At 54.7% G+C, this 21,474-nt stretch overlaps 1 protein-coding gene across 1 annotated transcript in view; it reads left to right on the top strand.

Moving 5' to 3' along the window:
* The window catches only part of LOC308236284 (uncharacterized protein C16orf74), a 34,053-nt gene that overhangs the window by 7,346 nt on the left and 5,233 nt on the right, over positions 1–21,474 (top strand). Inside the window, exon 2 of the mRNA XM_080645784.1 lies at positions 3,705–3,750. Within this exon, the coding sequence (XP_080501910.1) occupies positions 3,723–3,750 (28 nt within the window). The 5' untranslated portion in view covers positions 3,705–3,722. The remainder of the gene's footprint in view (positions 1–3,704; positions 3,751–21,474) is intronic.

The following is a 21,474-nucleotide window of genomic DNA, read 5'->3' as shown; positions in this document are numbered from 1 at the left end:
TGTCAGCAGCAGACAGCACCCCTGCCCTCATAGTACGCCTGCCCTGTGCCATGCGCCACTCTTTTTTCTGGAGTATTTTACAACTAAGCCCTGACATTGATTCATCTGTGAGGACTTCATCATAAATCATTGTTCCATCCCCGGGATGGGAGGTGATGGAAAATCTCTCGAGTGGGCTGTGACCAACACTTAAAAAAAGAGAGAGAATAGACCATAAAATCAGAGTGCGCTGTGCAGACCGTGTGTATAAGGCTGTGATGTTAAAGTCTTTCTTACGGTGGCCACCAGGGTTCCTGGGTTTATTTGTGGATGATCTGACCTTGGCTGCAGGCCCCCTGAGGGGGAGACCCAGCCTGGGGAGGGCTGGGGAGAGAGAGGTCAGGTCTGTGCTACCACCCACCCCAAAGCCCTGCCTTTGGAAGTGTGGGCTCTAGAGTCCAAAGTGCTCCCTGGCCCCACCACTTGCTACCCATATGGCCTTGTGAGCATTAACTAACCTCTCTGTGCCTCAGTTTCCCCATCTGAAAAGAGGTGATAGAAATGGTCCCAACCTCACGGGGCTGTTGTGAGGACTGATTGACCATGAACCTCTGTCAGGGCTGGGCACACAGTGAATGCTCAAGAAAGGTGCCTGTTGTCCCCGCAGGCCTGGCCATGGCTCTCTCTTCCTCCAGCCCCAGCCCATCCTCTGGCACTGAGAGGGAGAGCTTCCTTAGCATCTCATCCTCCACGTTAGAATCCCTTCAAGAGCTTTTCTTTTCTTTTTATAAAAAATATATTTTTATTTATTTCAGAGAGGAAGGGAGAGGGAGAGAGAGAGAGAAACATCAATGATGAGAGAGAATCATTGATTGGCTGCCTCTTTCATGCCCCCTACTGGGGATCGAGCCCACAACCTGGGCACGTGCCTTTGATGGAAATCGAACCTGGGACCCTCCAGTCCACCGGCTGACACTCTATCTACTGAGCCACACCAGCTAGGGCCCATCGAGAGCTTTTACAGTGCCCGGCCACACCTCAGCCAATTACTCTGGATCTCTGGGATGGGACCCAGGCGCCGTATTTTTTAAAAGCACCAGGTGACCCCGCTGTGCCGGGAAGATGCGGCGCTTAGCCTTTCAGTGGTAATGAGCATCCCCTGGGTCGTGTAGAGCATCTCCTGAGCCTCCAGGAGCGGGGTGGGGTGGGGCCTGAGAGCCTGCATTTCTCACAGGCTCCCCGCAGTGCCCACACTGCTGGTCCGGACACACTCTGAGGACTGAGACCCTGAGACCCAGAGAAAAGGCCCCACCAGAGACTGCTACCTCCCTTCCCTCCATCTCTGTCCTAAACAATAGCAGCTGACACTTCTCTGTGCCCAACACAGGGTGAAGCCCTTCTACAGCCATCTCCCCTGACGTTTAGTTCTCGCTGCTACTTGAGGCTGCAAGTGCATCGGCCCCATTTTAAAGATGAGAAAAGTGAGGTCTGTGATGGTTAAGGAACCTGCCTGTGGTCACATGGCTGAGCCAGGCTCTGGTCCCACAAGGAGAGCTACCGCTTCTAAGTGGGGAACTCTTCCTTCCATACACGGCTGTCCAGAGGCTTTCCCCATCTTTTTCTGTCTGTCTGTCTCTCTTTCCTGCCCTCTCAGTATCTTTCTCCCTCCCTCTCTCCCCTCTTTCTCAGTCTCCCTGACTTCATCTCCTGGTGCTTGTTCCCTGTACCTGCCCCACAAATCCCACCTGGCTGAAATGGAAGCCTCTGTTCTAGCCCCTCCTCCACACCAGCCCCCTCTGGGCTCCCTCCATCTCCCAAGCCTGTGTGTCACCTGGACTTCCAGCTGCTTCTCCCTCCCACTGCCTGCTGGCTTTGGAGTTCAGGCTCCACATTTCTGGGCCAGAGCAGAGCTTCTCCGACCTTAACAAACACACAGATCCAAGGGGGCCTTGTTAAAATACTGATTCTGGCTCAGTGTGTCTGGGTGGGCCTGCGATGCTGCATTGCTAACAAGCTCCCAGCGGTGCCGGGGCTGCTGGCCCAGCAGCACCACCCATGTAGCAATGTTCCAGAGGACCTGGTGTTTCCTAGCTGGCCTCTGGCCTACACACACTCCTAGAATACAGACTCGCTGCTTGGTGCCCTCAAAATAACCTCTGAACCCTGTAACCAGCCCCCAAAGCCCTCAAGGTGCAGCTCATCTTATTCCTGCCCCGACCTCCCGCCCTCTTGTTCCTCCCATGGACCACACCCTTCTTATCCTCTGGACCTTTGCACATTCTGTTCCTGAGGCCTGAGAGGCTGTTCCCTGCTTGTCCCACCCCTGCCTACTTTTAGGGACATGTTCCTCAGGACTCCCAGACTGGGCAGGAACCTCCTTCTGAGCCCCTCCTCACTCTGCTTCCCCTGAGCTCACCATGCCTCTGTCAGGTCCAGTTTGTGTGTCTGTCTCCCCTGCTAGTCTGAACAACCTAGATTCCGGTGTGGTGCCTCATTTGGCCTTGCATCCACCTGTGTGGGGTCGTCTTTGACATCAGATGCCAGGATGGGGAATGCGTAGGAAATGGGATGGGGCTGGGAGGTTGGAAAGGCTGACACCAGGGAATGAGGGAGGGTGGGAGGATGGAGATCATCCAAGAGGGGTTGGTAAAGTGAGCTGCCCGTCGGGGGCATCTGCCTCAGATCCCAGCTTCTGGCAGGAGGAGCAGTCCGGGGGTTTCAGAGCAAGAGGCTGAGGCCCTCGCTGGGCCACACACCTGTGTCAGAGATCTGAGGAGCATTCTCATGGCCACCCGTCACCCCCGCCACTCATCAGCCTGGCACACAGGCATGAATTCCAGGCTGGGTCTCCCTGTGGAAGAAGGGGTGAGCTCCCCCGCATCACCTCTCAAAGCCTCAGGGCGTCCTCCAAAGTGGAAACAAGAGCCTCGCCTTGTTTCCCAGGAAGGCCTGCAGAGCCTCAAAGGCCCCTGTGGGGTGGGCCTCAGACGGGGATCAGGGCAATCCGGGGTTAGAACCCCAGCTCCACTCTTTGTAAGCTGGGTGGCCTTGGGCAGGTGACACCACTCTCTGAGCCTTGATTTCCACATCTGTAAAATGGGGGCAGAAATAGCACCTCACAGGGCTGTTGCGGAGGATTGAATGTCAAGAGCACTGCCAGCTGCTGCCTCTATTCATTGATTATTCAGAACGCTAAGGAGGCATCACATTGCAGGAAGATCGTGGGAGCACTGGTTGGGACAGTTTTAATGCTCATGGGCTGGAGGCTCACACCCCTTATAGCTTCATCTGTTACATTTCCAAAGACTGCATTTTAGAAGGGGGAAACCCATCATGGTGGGCTTCGGGCCACCCCCGCAGCCTGGCTGAGGGTCCTCACATCAGGAGGTCCTTAGTCACCACGAAGTCAGCCAGCATCTGTGGCCCCTGAAAGCAAAGACCAGGTGATGTGGGTTCCGCTTTGTCAGCCCGACCACGCCCTCACCATCACCTTTACCGAGACCGCAGCCGGCCTCCGGTATATTTAGCTCTGAGGCGCCTGAAAGTTTTTTCCGCCAGCACAGACTCAGCTTTGAGCAAATTCAGCCCAGATGTAGTCAGCAGGCACCACGACCTGGAGGCCTCGGTTTCTCTCCCCACTACTTCCTGTTGTGCACCCATCAGGGCTGGGGGTGGGGGCCTGGGCACACGTGGCCAATACAAACAAACCTCTCCTTTCTCTGCAGGCAGGCGGAGGCGCCGACATGGGGCTTAAGCTGTCCTGTCTGAAAGGTAAGGCGGGCGGCTCTCCCTCACCAGCTCTGATGTGGGGTGAGAGGGTGTGGCGGGGGGGGGGGTGAGATGGGGCAGGACAGGGTGGGAGGGTAGAGCTGAGCCCCTAGTGTTGCAGCCGTGGAGAGGAAGGAGACCCTCCACTGCACACAGTAGGCACCCTTTAAGTGCTTGCTCTGACTTTGAGGGCTTCTCCAGGCCTTTCCTTTCGTGGGCAGTTGAGTGACCTGGGGACGTGGCAGCGCCCCCTGGGCCTCAGTTTCCTTCGCAGAGGCATGAATTCCAGGCTGTGGGGAGGAAGGGACAAGAGGCTGTAGAAGTGGGTGCCAGGCATGCACAGGGTATTTGCTCTCCACCCTGCTGGCCTGTTATCACCGAAATAACAGGTTCGGCCTGCCAGAGGCTGGGGAAGGCAAGTTGGGAGGGGGGAAAAGCCAGCAGGGAGAAAGTTCTAGAAGGACACAGTATCACTGAGAAGGGTTGTAGGTGTTGGCAGAGGCAGCCCAGACCTCTGTCCTGTGCTCCAGACCTTTCTGTCCAGAGTCTGAATGACCCAGGGGCACCCAGACCAATATGGCCCACACGGAGACCTCCCCTCAAAGCCCATTCGTTATTGCATAACAAGTGCTCCCCTGCCCCACGTCTCCCCAGCCTGGAACCTGGGAGTCTCCCTGGTGGCCCCTCCCACACGCAGCGTGCTCAGCAGCCCTGACTCTCCTCCTGGATGTCTGGGGCCGGCCCTGGCTCCTTCCCTCCGCCACAGGAAGTCAGGAGGCCCGGAAGGTCATGCCGGGATGAAGGGCCATATCCTTCAGGTTCCATTCCTTCAGGTGCCTCAGCTGGGATGAGTGAGCTCCAGGAGAGCCTCTGGTTGGTCCAGCTCCGGGCTCCCGCCTGTCCTTCAGTGGGGGGCGGGGCAACTTGATGGACAGTGCCTCGCAGACTGGGTGCAAGTAGGGAGCAGTGGTTCCCCTGGAGAAAATCAGGGTGTTGTTCGCAAAATGGGCATGGGTGTTGGAGAGTCCTAAACAACCACGTCCCTCCAGGGCCTGGTCCCTCTGAGGCTCCAGGCTGAGCCCAGGCAGGAGTTGGGGGCGGTGCTTGCTGAGTGAGTAGCCATGGGAGATGTAGGTCCAAAGGTTGGGTCCAGAGACCAAACCTTAGAGGTCCAGGACCCTCTTCCTTAGACTTCACTGCGGGTCTCCCCAGTGCCCGGCACAGAGTAGGTGGTCAGAACACACTTTTTGTTTCTGTTTTTATTGTAGCAAAATATACCTAACAGAAATCACCACTTGAACTGTCTAAGGGTACAGTTCAGTGGCATTGAGCACGTTCACGTTGTTGTGCAACCATCACTAGCATCCACCTCCAGAACTTTTCCATCTTCCCAAACTGAGTCTGCCCCATGGAAAACTAACCCTCTACCCGCCTCCCCTGAGCCCTGGTACTCCCATCCTACTTTGTCTCTGGACTTGACTGCTCTAGGGACTTCACATAGGGAATGGTGCAGTGTTTGTCTTTTGGTGACTCGGCATAAAGTCCTCAAGGTCCAGCCATATGGTAGCCTGTGTCCGAGTTTCCTTTATAAGGCTGAGTAATAGTCTGTGTGTATGGTTTATCCATTCATCCCTCGATGGACCCCAGGCTGCTTCCACTTTTGGCTGCTGTGTCAGGACATTCTTGACAAAAACAAGCTCCTAAAGGGACCTCTGGGGCCACTTCTCTTCCGGCCCAAGGCAGGCTGGGGACTCATCCTGGGGAGAGACCCAGGAGCTGCAGATGCTGAGAGTCCCTGGGAAGAGGCCCCCAACCCCCCCCCCCCCCCGGCACTGAAAGCCTGCAGAGCAGCATGCTGAGTGCTCCTGGGCTACGAGCTTCTAAAAGGGCTCCTTCCGGCCGGGCCCTGGAGGAGCTAAGTGCTGGAACTGCAGGAGCAGTACCAGGCAGGTCTGCTCATACATTTTTCATGGCTAGCTCTCTGGGGCCGGCCTTCTGGCCCTCCCCTCAGCCTCGGCCAACACCGGCTTGGGTGTGCCTTGGGGAGGGCAGGGCACAGAACCCCTCTGTGCTAAACCGAGACAACCCTGCCCGTTAGCCCTGATGCCCCAACACTCTCTGCAGGGTCTTGTTCTCACTTTCCCCGTGAGGAATATGTCCCATGCGAGGAAACCTCAGCGTGCCGGACACCGCACAGCCCTTTGACCCTCACAGATGGCCATGGCCTTCTCCTCCCTGGCTGCCAGCAGGTACGGTTTTACCTGGTTGTCGGCACTGGCACGTGCAGTTCTGTGCACCGTCTTTTGTTTCTTTTTTATTTGATGTTTCGGTGCTAGTGCTGTTGTTCCCAGGGCGGCATCGTTTCCACAGTTCTTTAATGCCTGCATCAGGTTCTGTCAAGAGTTGGTCTTGAGGCCTTGGCCAGTGTGGCTCCGTGGTTGGAGCGTCGGCCCATGCAGCCAAGGGTTGCGGGTTCAATTCCTGGTCAAGGGCATGTACCTGGGTTACAGGTTCAGTCCCCAGCCTTGGTCAGGGCATATGCGGGAGGCAACCAATCAATGTGTCTCTCTCGCATCGATGTTTCTCTCCCCGCCCCCCACCTTCCCACATCCCACTCTCTTTAAAAAATCAATGGAAAGAATGGCCTCAGGTGCGGATTAAAAAAAACAAAACTAAAAAGAAGAGTTGGTCTTTGGGTTGTTTCCTACTTGTTGCTTTTGTAGATGCTGCCATTTTGAACATCTTTGCTTTTTGTCTTTTTAAACTATTTCTTTGGGATAAGTTCCAGCAATCAGAATCCAAGTCAGCTAATTAGGATAAATGGTGAATTCTTATTGGGGGGCTTAGCCTGGGCAGGGCCCTGTTCTCTGCATTCTGTGTGAATGACTCACCCACCCCTTCTCCCATCGTAAAGTGGGTATTATTGGGATTCTCAGTTCCCAGATGAAGCTGAGGCACAGAGAGGCAGTGCAGTTTGCCTGGGGCCACACAGCTGGTCCCTATGTGGGGTTTGAACACAGGCAAATTGGTCCCAGAGGCCTGGTGTCAGCCACCACACATACAGCTTTTTCAGAGGAAAAGGCTTTTTGTTTGTTTGTTTGATATATAGGTATATATCTATAATAATAAAAGCGTAATGTGCTAATTAGACCAGATGTCCTTCTGGATGACCTTCCAGACAAAGCCGGGGGTTCGAGGGAAGCCCGGGTCCCAGGTGCCAGAGGGAAGCCGGTGCCGGCAGCTGGGGGAAGGAAGGCCTACTCTTGCATGATTTTTCGTGCATCGGGCCTCTAGTATATATGTATATAATTGATTTCAGAGAGGAAGAGAGAGAAATAGAAACATCAATGATGAGAGAGAATCATTGATCAGCTACTTCCTGCACACCCAGAGGAAAAGGCTTTAATTTGACTTTTAAAGTAGCCACTGTAGAAACTTCATCCACACAAGCTCTTCAGTCTTCACTTTGACCCTGTTATATGGTGTCTTAGTGTCCTGTGCCTGCCGTAACATGACTAAAACTGGGGTGGGAGAGGCTTAAAACCACAGAAATTAATTCACTCTCAGTTCTGGAGCTAGAAGCCCTAACTCCAAGGCCATGCTTCCTCTGAAGGCACGTGGGGAGGATCCTTCCTGCCTCTTCCAGCTCCGAGGGGCTCCCGGCATCCCTTGGCTTGTGGCCACATCACCCCAGTCTCTGCCTTTGTCTCCACATGAGCTTCTCCCTGTGTTTCTATGTCCTTTCTCTTATGAAGACATCAGTCTTTAGACTTAGAACCAGTATTAAATCCAAGATGATCTCATCACAAGATCCTTAACTAATTACATCTGTAAGGACCTTATTTCCAAATAAGGTCACATTCTGAGGTTCTGGATGGACTTGAATTTTGCATTTGGGGGGAACTCTACTCAGCCCACTACAATCCCTTCGCCGCTGAGCCTCCTGCGTGTGGGCCGGAATGTGCTTCCCCTGCCTGGCAGTGAAGACTCAGGCAAGGTGGGAGGTCCCTAGGCAGTGACGTTGGAGAGAGGCATACCAGGAAGCCTAAATACTTTTGTTTCTGGTTTCAAAGGAGAGTGGGCACTTACAAAATTTTCTTTTTACATATTTTAAAATGTTTTATTGATTTTAGAGAGAGTGGAAGGTAGAGGGATAGAGAGATAGAAACATCCATCGGCTGCCTCCTGCACACACCCTTCAGGGGATTGAGCCCTCAACCCAGGCATATGCCCTGACCAGGAATCGAACTGGTGACCTCTTGGTGCATGTCAACACTCAGCCATGGAGCCACACCAGCTAGTGAGAGTGGGCACTGAAAGTGGGGTCCTTCTCTCAAGGGCCTGGCCATAGCAGCCGTGATGTATCGGAATGTTCCACGGTCCAAGAGCACCTCCTTAGTGTCCAGGCTGGCGTCTGCTGGGTGGGCATCCCTGTGAGCCTGGCACTGCTCCCAAAGCATGTGCCCCCAGTTTTCTCATTTCATCCTCAGTAAAGCTGAGCGACGTAAGTAATTTTACGGACAGGGAGACTGAGGCATAGGGGAGCTCTCACTGGCTCAGGGTCACGTGGCCTGTCTGGAGGGACTTGGTTCAGCAGATGGCAGGGAGGGTGGTGGATTCCCTGGTTCCTAACACATTCTCTGCCGTCAGCAGCAGGTGGCACTGCCCAGGACACAGCGCGTGGTTCTCGGGGGCATCCTCAGACTTGCACCCTGCGCATCACCTGGGAATTAGACATGCGAATTCTCGGGACCCACCCTGTCCTACTGAGTCCGAAGCGCTGGGGTTGTTAACAAAACATAGGGGGATTCTGGCGCCTACTAAAGTTTGAGAACCACTGGCAAAGTGGCTCAGGGGTCAGAGATATCTGAGTTCGAATCCCCTTCTGCCCCTGACTAATTGCAACCTTGTGCAACTCACTACACATTCCCAAGCCTCAGTTTCCCCATCTGTAAAATGGAATGATGTGCCGAAACCGGTTTGGCTCAGTGGATAGAGCGTCAGCCTGCGGACTGAAAGGTCCCAGGTTCGATTCCGGTCAAGGGCACATACCTTGGTTATGGGCACACATCCCCAGTAGGAGGTGTGCAGGAGGCAGCTGATCGATGTTTCTCTCTCATCGATGTTTCTAACTCTCCCTCTCCCTTCCTCTATGTAAAATATCAATAAAATATATATATTTTTAAAAAATAATTAAAAAATGGAATGATGAATGGGAACATCTCCAGGGCCAGGTTTCAAGAAGTATCTGAGATGAGCACTAAAACCAACGTCCAGTGGACAGGATTTGCTGTCCATCCGGCCATTGGCACCTTCCCTGCCTGGAGACAGCTCCTCCAGTTGTGTGGAGACCTCCACAAGGAAAGTTAGACTGGAGGGAGGGGCTTCCTTGGGGGTGGGGGGGCGGGGGCACAGAGTGTTCTCTGGGGCTCCTGGAGGGTGCCAGCTCCAGCCCCAGCGAATTCTGGCATCACCATATGGCTCCTGAGACAGTTCCCGATAACTGGCCTTCTGGGCAGCTTGGGGCCCGGTGAGAAAAGGCCAGGAGATGAAATAGGCTTTTTTTTTTTTTAAACAAGAGTTTTAGATTTATAGAAAAATTGTGAAGGGAGCACAGAGCTCCCATATACCCCCAGCCACCTCATGCTGTAGCTGACATCCTATCAGACGTTAGTTTGGAACACTCATTACAGTCAATGGATTGATACAGGCACATTATTTTAAAGTCCGTACTCTATTCCGATGGCCTTAGTTTTCATCCGGTACCCTTGTCCTGTGCCAGGATCCCACCTTACGTTTCCTTGTCAAGTCTCCTTCGGCTCCTCTGGGCTGTGACCGTTCCCTGTCCCTGTGACGTTTTTGTATCTCTGTGACAACCACTTCGAGGACAGCTGCTCAGGTGTTTGGTCGAATGCCCCACAGTTGGGATTGGGCTGATGGTGGTGGATTTTGACAGTCTCTCCTGCTGAGTGTGTGATGATGGTGATGGTGAGGACCAAGAAGGACACGTACAGCTCCCACACCCTGGCCTCCTGGGCGCAGGCGTTCCTCCCATCTCCCTTCCTGGGGCTCAGAGCCTCTCCTCCACTCGGCCTGTGACCTAGGTGTGTATGGGGGGCAGTTGTGGGCTGGCAATTACGATGCCTATTTTTCTGATTGGTGTTGGAGGTCCAAGGCTAGTCCCCAGGTCACAGCGAAAATGAGTCACACCATATGCCCCATTCTAGTGCGAACACTTGGTTCCGCGGTCCCACCGCTGTGATCCAGAATTGGTTGAGGTTGTTCATAGCACAAACATTGATTGCAATACCTACTGTGTGCAGCCCAGGGCCGGGTCAGGACTTCAGGGATGAGCAGGGCAGCCGTGGTTTCTGATCCTGAGGAACCAGGGGAGTTGTGGGGGTGGTGGGAGTGGTGGTGAAGTGTCGGCTGAGTACTGACTGCTGCGTGCTAGGACGGAGACCAGCCTGGCCCACCTGGTAGGGATGGCATCACTGAGGAAGAGCCGAGAAGCAGACAGCCTTCCAGGCAGCAGGAAATGCATGGGCAAAGGCCGGGAACAGCAGCAGCCTGCTGGAGTGGGCAGGGAATTTGGGATTTTACATTAATAGGGTTGGGGAGCTCCAAGAAAAGAGAGGGGATAAAAGACAGTCACTTGGCTAATACATTTTTAAAAAAATATATTTTATTGACTTTTTACAGAGAGGAAGGGAGAGGGATAGAGAGTTAGAAACATCAATGAGAGAGAAACATTGATCAGCTGCCTCCTGCACACATCCTACTGGGGCTGTGCCCGCAACCAAGGTACATGCCCTTGACCGGAATCGAACCTGGGACCTTTCAGTCCGCGGGCTGATGCTCTATCCACTGAGCCAAACCGGTTAGGGCTTGGCTAATAACATTTTGAGTAGTTTTCAGAATGAGTGGGAGCTTGATATGTATGAAGGTAAGTCACAAGATGGAAAATGGCTAAGGTCAATGTCTTAATATACTGAGCTTCCGGGTTCCCATCTGTGAAATGGGCTGCGGCTTCCTGTCCATGGGGACCATGGAGGAGGACCCTAACCTCGCTGTCGGCAGCGCCACTGGCAGGGGTCTGTTCTGCCCACCCTACACCTGCTGGAATAGAGCCTGACACACAGTAGGCGCTCCCTTCCCCTGGGGACAGAGCCCAGACCAGAGCTATATCCTGGTGTGACTTCTCATTTGTTTGGCAAACGGTTATTGAGCACCTACTGCATGCCAGGCACTGTACCAAGCCCACGGACACGGCAGTGAACGTCACAGAGCTCCGTGGGAGAGACAGAAATGAATGTGTGAACACGCAAGATTGGTAGATTTTGTGACGAGAGCTGTGAAGGGAATTAAACAAAGTTGTGCAATAGAGGGGCACGCGATGGGCAAGGTCCTCTCTGTCATGGAGCCAGCTGTCACGATGCAGGGAACAGTGTGCCAGGCAGAGGGAACAGCATTCCAGCAGATGCATAGGCCCTGAGACAGGAACAAGCTTGGTGAGGTGATGAGCATTGCAGAGGCAAGTGTGGCAGGAATAGGGGTTGAGCAGGAGGAGCTGGGGTCACTGGGCAGGCAGGGCTGTGGGACCTGAGGTGTGGTATCAAGAATTTTGTTTTTAAGTAACAGGAAGCACTACAATCATTCCAGACCAGGGGTCTCAACCTCTGCTGCACATCACGGTCACGTGGCAGGCTTTCAAACATGCGCAGGCCTGGCCCACGCTCCAGGGTAGGGTTTGGTTGGTGTGGGTGGGTCCTGGGCACCCGTGTGTTTATGAAGCTTTATGCAGCCCAAGGTGCAGACTGACTGCCCAAGGTACCAAGGGCATTAGCTTGGCTGAGAACCCAGGTATGTAGGCTCCAATCCAGGGCTTTTTCTGGAACCTTCCGAACAGATCTCTGCCCAGGAGATAGGGTCTCGGGGGTCTGGGAGACCCCCAGCCTGCCTTCTCAGAGGAGGAGTGGAAAATCCAAACCTATTTTAAATGCTGAAGCAGGTGGCGCCTGATTTTGCCCTTCCCTGCCCTGTCCTGGAGAGAGCAGCCTGGGGCTCACAGCAGGGACTTAGACCCCTGTCTTCTTAAGCTAAACCTCTGGCACAGGGGTGGGCAAACTTTTTGACTCGAGGGCCACAATGGGTTCTTAAACTGGACCGGAGGGCCGGAACAAAAGCATGGATGGAGTGTTTGTGTGAACTAATATAAATTCAAAGTAAAGGAGCGGAGGGGAGAGCAAGAGAACCGGATAGAACAGCCGGATCCGGCCCGCGGGCCGTAGTTTGCCCACGGCTGCTCTGGCACCTGCTGTCTTCCCTAAAGAGAGAGGGAGGGCCTCCATTGTGGAAGTCAAGTGTCACAGCAGGTAGGAGGAGACAGTCCTAGCACACAGCAATTCTCAGGCCACAGCTCCCCCTTACTCACCCAGTTCCACAGGGCCACGAACCACAGCCACCCTGCTCATCCCCAAAGCCTGTACCTGGCCCGGTCGGCATCCAGTAGGGACACAATCAGTGCTTGCGAAATGAACAATCTCTTGGAGACCCAGGACCTGGCTGGGGCAGCCGTGCCGTCACGCAGCCCTGGAGGGAGTCCAGTGCTCACCAGCCGGGTTCACTCCTGTCTTCCCATTTGGAGGAGAGTTGGTCATCATCCCCAGCAGACAGATGAGGAAACTGAGGCATCCGGCGGTAAAACTCCCTGCCCAATGTGACCGAGCTGGGGCCCGGAAGGCATCAGGAATGTGACTGGGCACCCAGACGTGCCCCACTCCCACCCCTACGTCTTCTTGCCGGGCAGGTTCCTCAGAGCCTCGCGTGGACCAGGTGCTCTGGAAGTATTTGGAATGCATAAAGGATGAAGAGCGAGCCTTTGGGGAGAAGGAGGGCTGTGCTAGCCACTGATCACCTGCCGGAGTGCAGCTGGCCAGGAGGCTGAGCAGCCTGGTCCCCAGGAATTGCCCTTCTCCCTCCTGGGGGCATGGTTTCCAAGGAATCTTCAGAGGCCAGGATGGGGGTACAGCTGCCGGGCAGGGTGCAGACGTGACTCTGGGCCCAGGCAGGGTTGCGCCCATCTCCCCCGCTGACCTTCCCTCCTCCCCATCGTTTCGCTTTGTGCTTTGCAGGCCGCACGGAGCCCGCCACAGGCCAGTGCAAAGCTCAGGGGCTCTGGTCCGACAAGTCCCAGTCTCATGTGACTTGGCTGAGGCTCTTCAGCTCCCTGAGCCGGAGCTTCTTGTTTTTAACTATAAATGGGCACCGCGGCAGGGCTGTTGTTGAAATGGAAGGGGCATGTCAGGAGCTGGGAGCGGCGCCTGGGGCGCGGTGGGCACAGAAGTCACCACGAGGCCATGGTTATTGCTAAGATGTACCCAGACTCTTCCTGCCCTTTCGAAAGGTCTTTAAAACTTTACTTATGACTGTGGGCCAGCAATAGTGAGCGACCCAAGCAATAGTGAGCGAGCCTGGTACCCACCTTGAGAGGTAGCTAACTTGGCCAGGAGTCCAGCACACAGACAGATAACTGTCCTTGGCCTATCCAGGGTGGCAGGACAGACCCATGGCCTGGGAGGGCCCGTGGCATCAATGCCTGCCATGGACGGTGGGAAGCCAGGCTGGCTGAGGGCAGGTGGGCTTCGGAACAGCTCAGTCTTCATGGTGCCATGGGTGCTCTGGAGCTGGTGTGGCCTTCAGAGTTGTCCCGGATCGAGGGACACAGGCCTTTTACCTGCTCATCTGCTGGTCATGGGGCAGGGGCTGCACCCAGAGAGAGCATAACCTGGGGCAGGGCTGAGACTAGGGAGAGAGGAGTGGGGCACCTGTCTGGCCCTGAGAACCTGGCCCTGGACTCTCCTTGTCTAATTGCCCCTGTTTCAGATAAATAGCAGTAACCACATCCTAATGACATAGCCCCACTAAGCCCTTGCTATTGGCCCGGCTGCCCCAGACACTTTCCACTTAATACCATGAGTCCTTCTGAGAGCCTTGCAGGTTACAGTTTTATGATCCAGGGTGAAAGTTCGAATCTTTAGTCCAGCAAGGGGCCAACCGTGTGTTGCCGTCTCGAACATAGCCCCTTTGCAGCCGAGGAAACAGGCTCAGAGGGGGTAAGAAACTCGCTCAGTTCACACAGCTGGTGAAGGGCAGACTGGGGATGCCAGTCCTTCAGGCTCGGGCCATCCCGTAGTCCCAGCCGCGCAGGCCTGCAGTGGGGCCACGCAGGGACGGGACAGAGGGAACAGCAGCTCTTGGACATCTGCTATGGCTGCTATGACTTGTTACTCCCCCAACTGGTAGAGTTGCCAGATATAGGAGGCAAAAATACATAAAACAGGATGCCTAGTTATTTTTGAATTTCAGATAAACAAGGAATAATTATCTAGTGTAAGTATGTCCCAAATGTTGCATAGGACATACCTTTTAGTACACTTTAAAAAAAAGTGTCCCCACCCCCAGGAGACACTTCAGAGTGTCCGGAGACATTTTTTGTTGTCACCATTGAAAGGTGCTACAGCCCTGGCCCATTTGGCTCAGTGGATAGAGCATCGGCCTGTGGACTGAGGGGTCCCAGGTTCGATTCCGGTCAAGGGCATGTACCTTGGCTGCGGGCACATCCCCAGTGGGGGGTGTACAGGAGGCAGCTGATCGATGTTTCTCTCATCGATGTTTCTAACTCTCTATCCCTCTCCCTTCCTCTCTGTAAAAAATCAATAAAACATATTTAAAAAAAAAAAGAAAAAAAGAAAGGTGCTACAACACCCAGAGCCCAGGGATGCTTCTAAACTCCCTACAATGCACAGGGCAGCCCACCACAAAGACTGATCTAGTCCAAACATCCACCCTGAGGAGCCCTGGGTTTCCCACATCAAGCATTTACCACAGGCCAGCGCCTCTCACCGTGATCTTGTGTCGATTTTCGAGATGAGTAGACTGAGGGCAGGAGGGGGGCTGCTTGCCCAGACCACCAAACTGTGGCTGAGACCCTGGAGCAGCCCCAGGGGGCTGGTGCTAGGAGGAGGAGGAACCCGCTGCTGGAACTGGGAAGGGCTGGCAGGAGGGAGGGCTGCAGAGTTCCTGCTTGGGGCAGGCAGGTGGGTGTGGAGCAGGGACAATCAGAGAGGTGAACACATCCCCCCACCTTGCTGTGCTAGAGCCTCTCTCTGGCTCCTCCTCCCAGGTTCTCTCTCCAGCAGTTCATCCCTGACGCAAGCCAGAGCTTTTTCCTTAATTAAAAAGAGATTTAAAACATCCACTGCCATCTCCATTGGGCCGGCTGCCTCCAGAAGGTAAAACTGCCACACTGCCCTGGTCTCATCCATAATAATGCAAGGCTTTCCTTTGAATTGGAATTAAAAAAAAAAAAAGATTAAGTGCATCTGAAACCCTCAGAGGCATTTGTTGGTTTGTTTTTTGAAAGATCTGCACTAAATCCAGATGCCTGGTCATCTCTGAGGAATTAGTGCTGGCCCCGCACTCCGTGTCCCTGCCCCAGGGCCTTTGTGCATGCTGTGGCTGACGTGAATGCCCTCTCCTCCATCTTTCCTGCTGCTCTGGGATTGGTCCCCTCTGGGAGGCCTTTTCTGATTCCCATGTCTCTCCCCATCCTGATGCTCCCTCCCATCATCTTGCTCCTCCTATCACTAACCCAGCTCTGGGAGGTGTTTATTTGCTTGCTGGCTCCAGGGAGGCCAGGCTCAGCAGCAAACCCCACATGACCCTGGGCAAGGTCCCTGACTTCTCTGTGCCTCATTGTGCCCAGCTGGCAGATGGGCTTCTCACACTGTCAGCAATGTTAGGAGGAACAATAATGAATTCCCATGGGGTCTTTACACAGCCCCTGGCCTCCTGTGGTGCCATCCTTACTCAGTGGCATGGGCCTGTCCCAACAGCTGCCTGGGTCACTGGGAACCATCCCTATTTTTTCCAGCTGACCCTGCACTCTTTGGGGTCCCCTGGGGCCTGGAGGCATAGGAAGGCAGTGTGGGGAAGGAGAAGGAAAATATCAGTTGAGATTATTTTATTCTCTGCTGTGTCCCCACACTTGGAACGATGCTTAGCAAATAGTAGGTGCACAATAAGTGCCTATTGACTGAGCCCCACTCCTGGCCCAGCTCTGGGCTGGGCTTTATGCCTGTGCTGCAGGCAAGGGAGCAGGAGAACTGAGTTGTTCTTCCTTCCGGAGCCTGTGGCCATTCCAACCCAATAGGGAAAACTCCAGCTGTTCAACTGAAAGGATGGGACAAGGTCCCTGACCCAACTCAAGTGGGGGGTGGCACCCAGGAGGTGCTCAGTATTGGCTGAATCCCTGAATAAGTGCCAAGATTGGAATCTCGTGCTACTAATAACAGCTTATGTTTATCAAGTGTGTGCCTGCAAAACGCACATAATGATGGCACCCTACTTGGCCTCCCACTGCATTCTGGGTCTGGCAGGCCTACTGTGTGTGAAATGGTGTCTTGGGGAAGAGTGGACCCCATCCTAGGAACAAGGTCTCAGGCAGGGAGGGTCTTAGAGCTGGCACCAGAGCTCCAGCCTGAGCATCATTTTTAAATGAACCAGCAGAGGGCGACCTTGAGCCGTGATGGCTGTGGAAGAGCAGCACCTGCCCTTGGCTCCACCACTGCTAGGCTGTGGGTGGTGGTGGCCTGGAGATTGCTGAGAGCAGGCGTAGGGAACGGTGCCCTGGCCCTAGGGCCCTGGAGCATCCTGAAATAGGCCTGTGTGGCTTAGGGCTTCTGAAGGCTGAGAAGTGTTAGCTGATACCAGAGGGGCGAGGTGGGCACTCGGGCCTGGAGCCACCTGGCCTCCACTTGTTGTGGGCCTCCCTCGGTTTTCTCATCATGTCCATTCTCTAAGCCTTGGTTTTCTCACCTGGAGAATGGCCATGGTTCTAGTTTCCACCCCGAGGGAGTGTATGAGGATTAGTGAAAATGGTAGGCTCAGCCCAGAGCCTGGCACAGGGGTGCTGCAGAAGGGGTGGCTGGTCTCAGCAGGAGGCAGCAACACTCCTCACATCCCCCCAGGACCCCTCAGGCCCTGGCCTGCTGGCTCCTGTTGGTCATGTCTCCTACACTTGGCAGCCCCGCTCCCCACACTAGGTATTTTATTCCTACAAAAATAGTCTAACTCCAGTTTTACACCTGAGGAAACTGAGGCTCGTAGAGGAAAGCCACCAGTTCCCAGTCACCCTAGCTTGGGGGTTCCCAATCCTGGCTCTGAGACTCTCCTGGGAGCTTTTAGAAGTCCTGATGGTAAGCAGTGACACCAGGCCCCTGGGGTGTGGTCCCACTCACTGTGTGTGTGTGTGTGTGTGTGTGTGTGTGTGTGTGTGTGTGTGTTTTAAGTATTTTTATTGATTTCAGAGAGCAAGGGAGAGGGAGAGATAGAAACATCACCGATGAGAGAGACTTGTGGATAGGCCGCATCGTGCACGCCCCTCGCTGGGTGGGGATCAAGTCCGCAACCTGGGCAGAGTCGAACCCGGGACCCTTCAGTCCGCAGGCTGATGCTCTATCTTCTGAGCCAAACCAGTCAGGGACCACATCACTGTTTTTAAACTTCCCAGGTGATTGCTTTGGGCAGCCAACAGGAAAAGGGCAGAGCCAGGTTGCAGAGGAGGTCAGTCGAACCTCAGTTACAGCACTTCCCCCTTTCACCCGCCGGAAGGCCGGCTCCGGGAGCCAAGTGTGGCAGTCTGGCTTGCTCTATCTCCAGGCCCAAGACCAGCAGGGCCCAATCAAGGCCTATTGAGGGCTTCCTGCAGAAGCTTCCATCACACCCTGAGATCTTGGAATGCATCTGGGTGCTGGATCCCCTCCCTGCCTCTTCCTTCCTTGGATTCCCGTGCCCTGGAACCCCAGCCCAGCTCTTCCCCTCAGGAAATGGGCTCTTAATGGCCAGAGGCCGGCAGGTAATTAAGAAATACAATTCTGGATTTAGCACAAATGAGCACCTAGTCTGGGGCAGGGTTGGCATTTGTTGTTAATCCCAAAGTCGGCTTTATCTCTTGAGAGTTTTTCCCTCCTGCTCAGCCACCTCTGCTTGGAGATTAGGCAGCCTGGGGATTTGAGAGGAGCTGGAGTGCCACCCTCCTCCCTCCTCATTCCTTCCTCCCTCCCTCCTTCCTCTCTCCCTCTAGCATCTCTCCAGGGCCCACTGAGTGACCGGATGCTTCCTGATTAAGAATGTGTCTTTGTCACCAAGCTCCCAGAACATGTTAACATGCAAATGGGGGGCCCTGAGAGGAGTGTGGCTTTTCTCTATTAGCATTTTATTTTAAGAACTTTGGAATATTCACCGAAGAAGGGGCCTTAGAGACTGAGCCGGGAGGCTCCCTTCTGTCACAGATAACAGTAATCAGAGCTTCCTTTTGTTGTGGGCACTCCCTGAGACGCTCTTTATGGATGATTACAGAGAAGCTAACAGGCATTGAGCACCCCTTGGGCCCCACCTGCTGGGAAGGAGCTTTATGTGAATTCATTCATTGCATGTGCCCACTGCCCTTCAGAGGCTGGTACTGTCACTACCCAACAGCAGCCAGGTTTGGAATTTTGTTTTTTTGGTTTTGGCATTTAAGAGCCTCAGGTTTTTGAGGTTCTATTATTGCTAGTTAGGACACCATGCAGGTCCCTGATCCAAAGTCCGCTGGGATGTTAGAGAGCTGAATTGGCAAACCACAGAAATCAGGCCTGCTGTCCTTTTTTGTAAATAAAGTTTTATTGGAACACAGCCACACCCATTCATGTACATTCATTTATATGCTGTCATGGCTGCTTTCCAGATACAGTGGCAAAATTGAGTAGTTGTAACAGAGACTGCATAGCCCCCAAAGTAAAAAATATTTACTGTCCCTCCCTTTTCATAAAGTTTTCCAGCTCCTTTATATATAACTAGAGGCCTGGTGCACAAAATTCGTGCAGGGGGGGGGCCTCAGTCCAGCCTTCACCCTCTCCAATCTGGGACCCCTCAGGGGATGTCTGACTGCCGGTTTAGGCCTGATCCCAGGACATCCCTCTCACAATCCGGGACTGCTGGCTCCTAACTGCTCACCTGCCTGCCTACCTGATCGCTCCTAACTGCCTCTGCCTGCCAGCCTGATCGCCCCTAACTGCCTCTGCCTGTCGGGCTGATCACCCCTAACTGCCCCCCCTGCTGTCCTGGTTGCCCCAACTGCCCCCGCCCCCACCAGCCTGGTTGCCCCCAACTGCCCCCCACTGCCGGCCTGGTCACCCCTAACTACCCCCATCTGCTGGCCTGGTTGCCCCTAACTGCACCCCCCCACCCCCACTGGCCTGGTCACCCATAACTGCACACCCCCCCCCCCCCCGCCAGCCTGGTCATCCCTCATTGCCCCCCCTGCCGGCCTGGTTGCCCCACGCAGCCTGCTGATCAGTTGTTTGGTCGTCCCTCACTAACTCCCCTGCCAGTCTTGTCACCCCATGCAGCCTGCTGTTTGGTCATCCATCCAGTTGTTTTGGTCACGACAGCCCCTGGCTTTTTATATATTAGGATTGTGGTTATAAGAAGAATCAGACAGACTTGGGTTTGGGTTCAGATCTTGGCTTTGCCACACGCTGTTCAACTCTGTAAGCTTTTACTCTCTCTGGTCCTCAGTCTCCACATCTCTGAGATGGGACTGCTTGCACTTCGCACCTCTCAGGGTAGTCATGAAGGCGCTCAGTTCTGTGTCTGACATGCGGCAATGCTCTGTAAATGCCAACTGTTACCAGTGATAATGGGAGGGCCTTCTCTTCGTGACTTCCTTTTATTTTACACTAGAGGCCCGGTGCACGAAATTCGTGCACGGGGAGGCGTGTCCCTCAGCCCAGCCTGCACCCTCTTCAATCTGGGACCCCTTGAGGGATGTCCGACCGGTGGGATCGGGCCTAAATGGGCAGTCAGACATCCCTCTCACAATCCAGGACTGCTGGCTCCCAACCACTCGCCTGCCTCTGCCTGATTGCCCCTAACTGCTTCTGCCTGCCAGCCTGTTCACCCCCTAACCACTCCCCTGCCAGCCTGATCGATGCTTAACTGCTCCCCGGCTGGCCCAATTGCCCCTAACTGCCCTCCCCTGCTGTCCTGGTCACCTCTAACTGCCCTCCCCTGCCAGTCTGGTTGCCCCTAACTGTCCTCCCCTGCAGGCCTGGTCACCCCTAACTACCCTCCCCTGCCAGTCTGGTTGCCCCTAACTGTCCTCCCCTGCAGGCCTGGTCACCCCCATCTGCTCTCCCCTACAGGCCTGGTCCCCCCCCAACTGCACTCCCCTGCTGTCCTGGTCACCCCTAACTACCCTCCCCTGCCAGTCTGGTTGCCCCTAACTGTCCTCCCCTGCAGGCCTGGTCACCCCCATCTGCTCTCCCCTACAGGCCTGGTCCCCCCCAACTGCACTCCCCTGCAGGCCTGGGTCCCCCTCAACTGTCCTCCACTGCAGGCCAGGTCACCTCCCCATCTGCCCTCCCCTGCAGGCCTGGTCCACCCTAGCTGCCCTCCCCTGCTGGCCTGGGTCCCCCCCAACTGTCCTCCCCTGCAGGCCTGGGTCCCCCCAAACTGTCTTCCACTGTAGTCCTGGTCCCCCCCACCTGCCCTCCCCTACAGGCCCGGTTGCTCCTAACTGTCCTCCCCTGCAGGCCTGGGTCCCCCCCAACTGTCCTCCCCTGCTGGCCTGGTCTCCCCCAACTGTCCTCCCCTGCTGGCCTGCTCTCCCCCAACTGCCCTCCCCTGCAGGCCCGGTCACCCCTAACTGCCCTCCCTGCTTGCCTGATCGCCCACAACTGCCCTCTCCTGCAGGCCTGGTCCCCCCCCCCCCAACTTCCCTCCTCTGCTGGCCTGGTCACCCCTAACTGCCCACAGCTGCCCTCCCCTGTCAGCCATCTTGTGGCGGCCATCTTGTGTCCACATGGGGGCAGCCATCTTTGACCACATGGGGGTGGCCATCTTGTGTCTTGGAGTGATGGTCAATCTGCATATTACTCTTTTATTAGATAGAATTCTGGGCTTCTGGGTAAGATTGCAGGAAGAGTGGCTCTGCTGCTTTAAAGACGGCTTGAAAACCACTGCTTTAGATCAAGTTGGCAGAGGCTTTGGTGGGTGCTCTTGAGGGGCTCATAGAACTAACCAGCCTGGTAGATTTAGGGGGCCACAGGGGCTCCCCAAGAAGGAAACAGGATTGGGGTTCCAAGTTATCTATTGCTGTGTAACAAATTACCCCCAAATTTAGTGGCTTAAACATTATCTCAGTTTCTGTGGGTTGGGAATTCAGGAATGACTTTGACGGGAGGTTCAGGCTCAGGGTCTCTTGTGAGGCAACCAACATTCAAGCTGTTGGCCTGGCCTCAGTCTTATCTGAGTGAGGGCTTGGCTGGGCTGGAGAACCAACTTCCTAGGTGGCTCCTTCACATGGCTGTTGGCTGGAGGCCTCAGTTCCTCACCACATGGGCTTCTTCACAGGCTGCTTGCCTGCCCTCAAACATGGCAGCTGGCTTCCCCCAGAAGAAGAACAGGGAGGAAGTTGTAATATCTTTTATGACCTCCCCCTGGAAGCTTCCCCCCTCCCCCACATCCCTTCAGGTCTTATTGTATTCATTAGAATTCACCCTAAGTCTGTCCCACACTAAAGGGGCGTGGCCTTAGACTCCACCTCTCAGGGACATACCTGAGAACCACCACACTGACCCTATAGGGTCACTCGGGCGCACTGTCCCGATGGTGCTGGGGTTG

This window comes from Plecotus auritus, assembly GCF_963455305.1.
Source record: "Plecotus auritus genome assembly, chromosome: 10".
Lineage (NCBI taxonomy): Eukaryota > Metazoa > Chordata > Mammalia > Chiroptera > Vespertilionidae > Plecotus > Plecotus auritus.
This window is presented reverse-complemented; position numbering and strand designations above follow the sequence as displayed.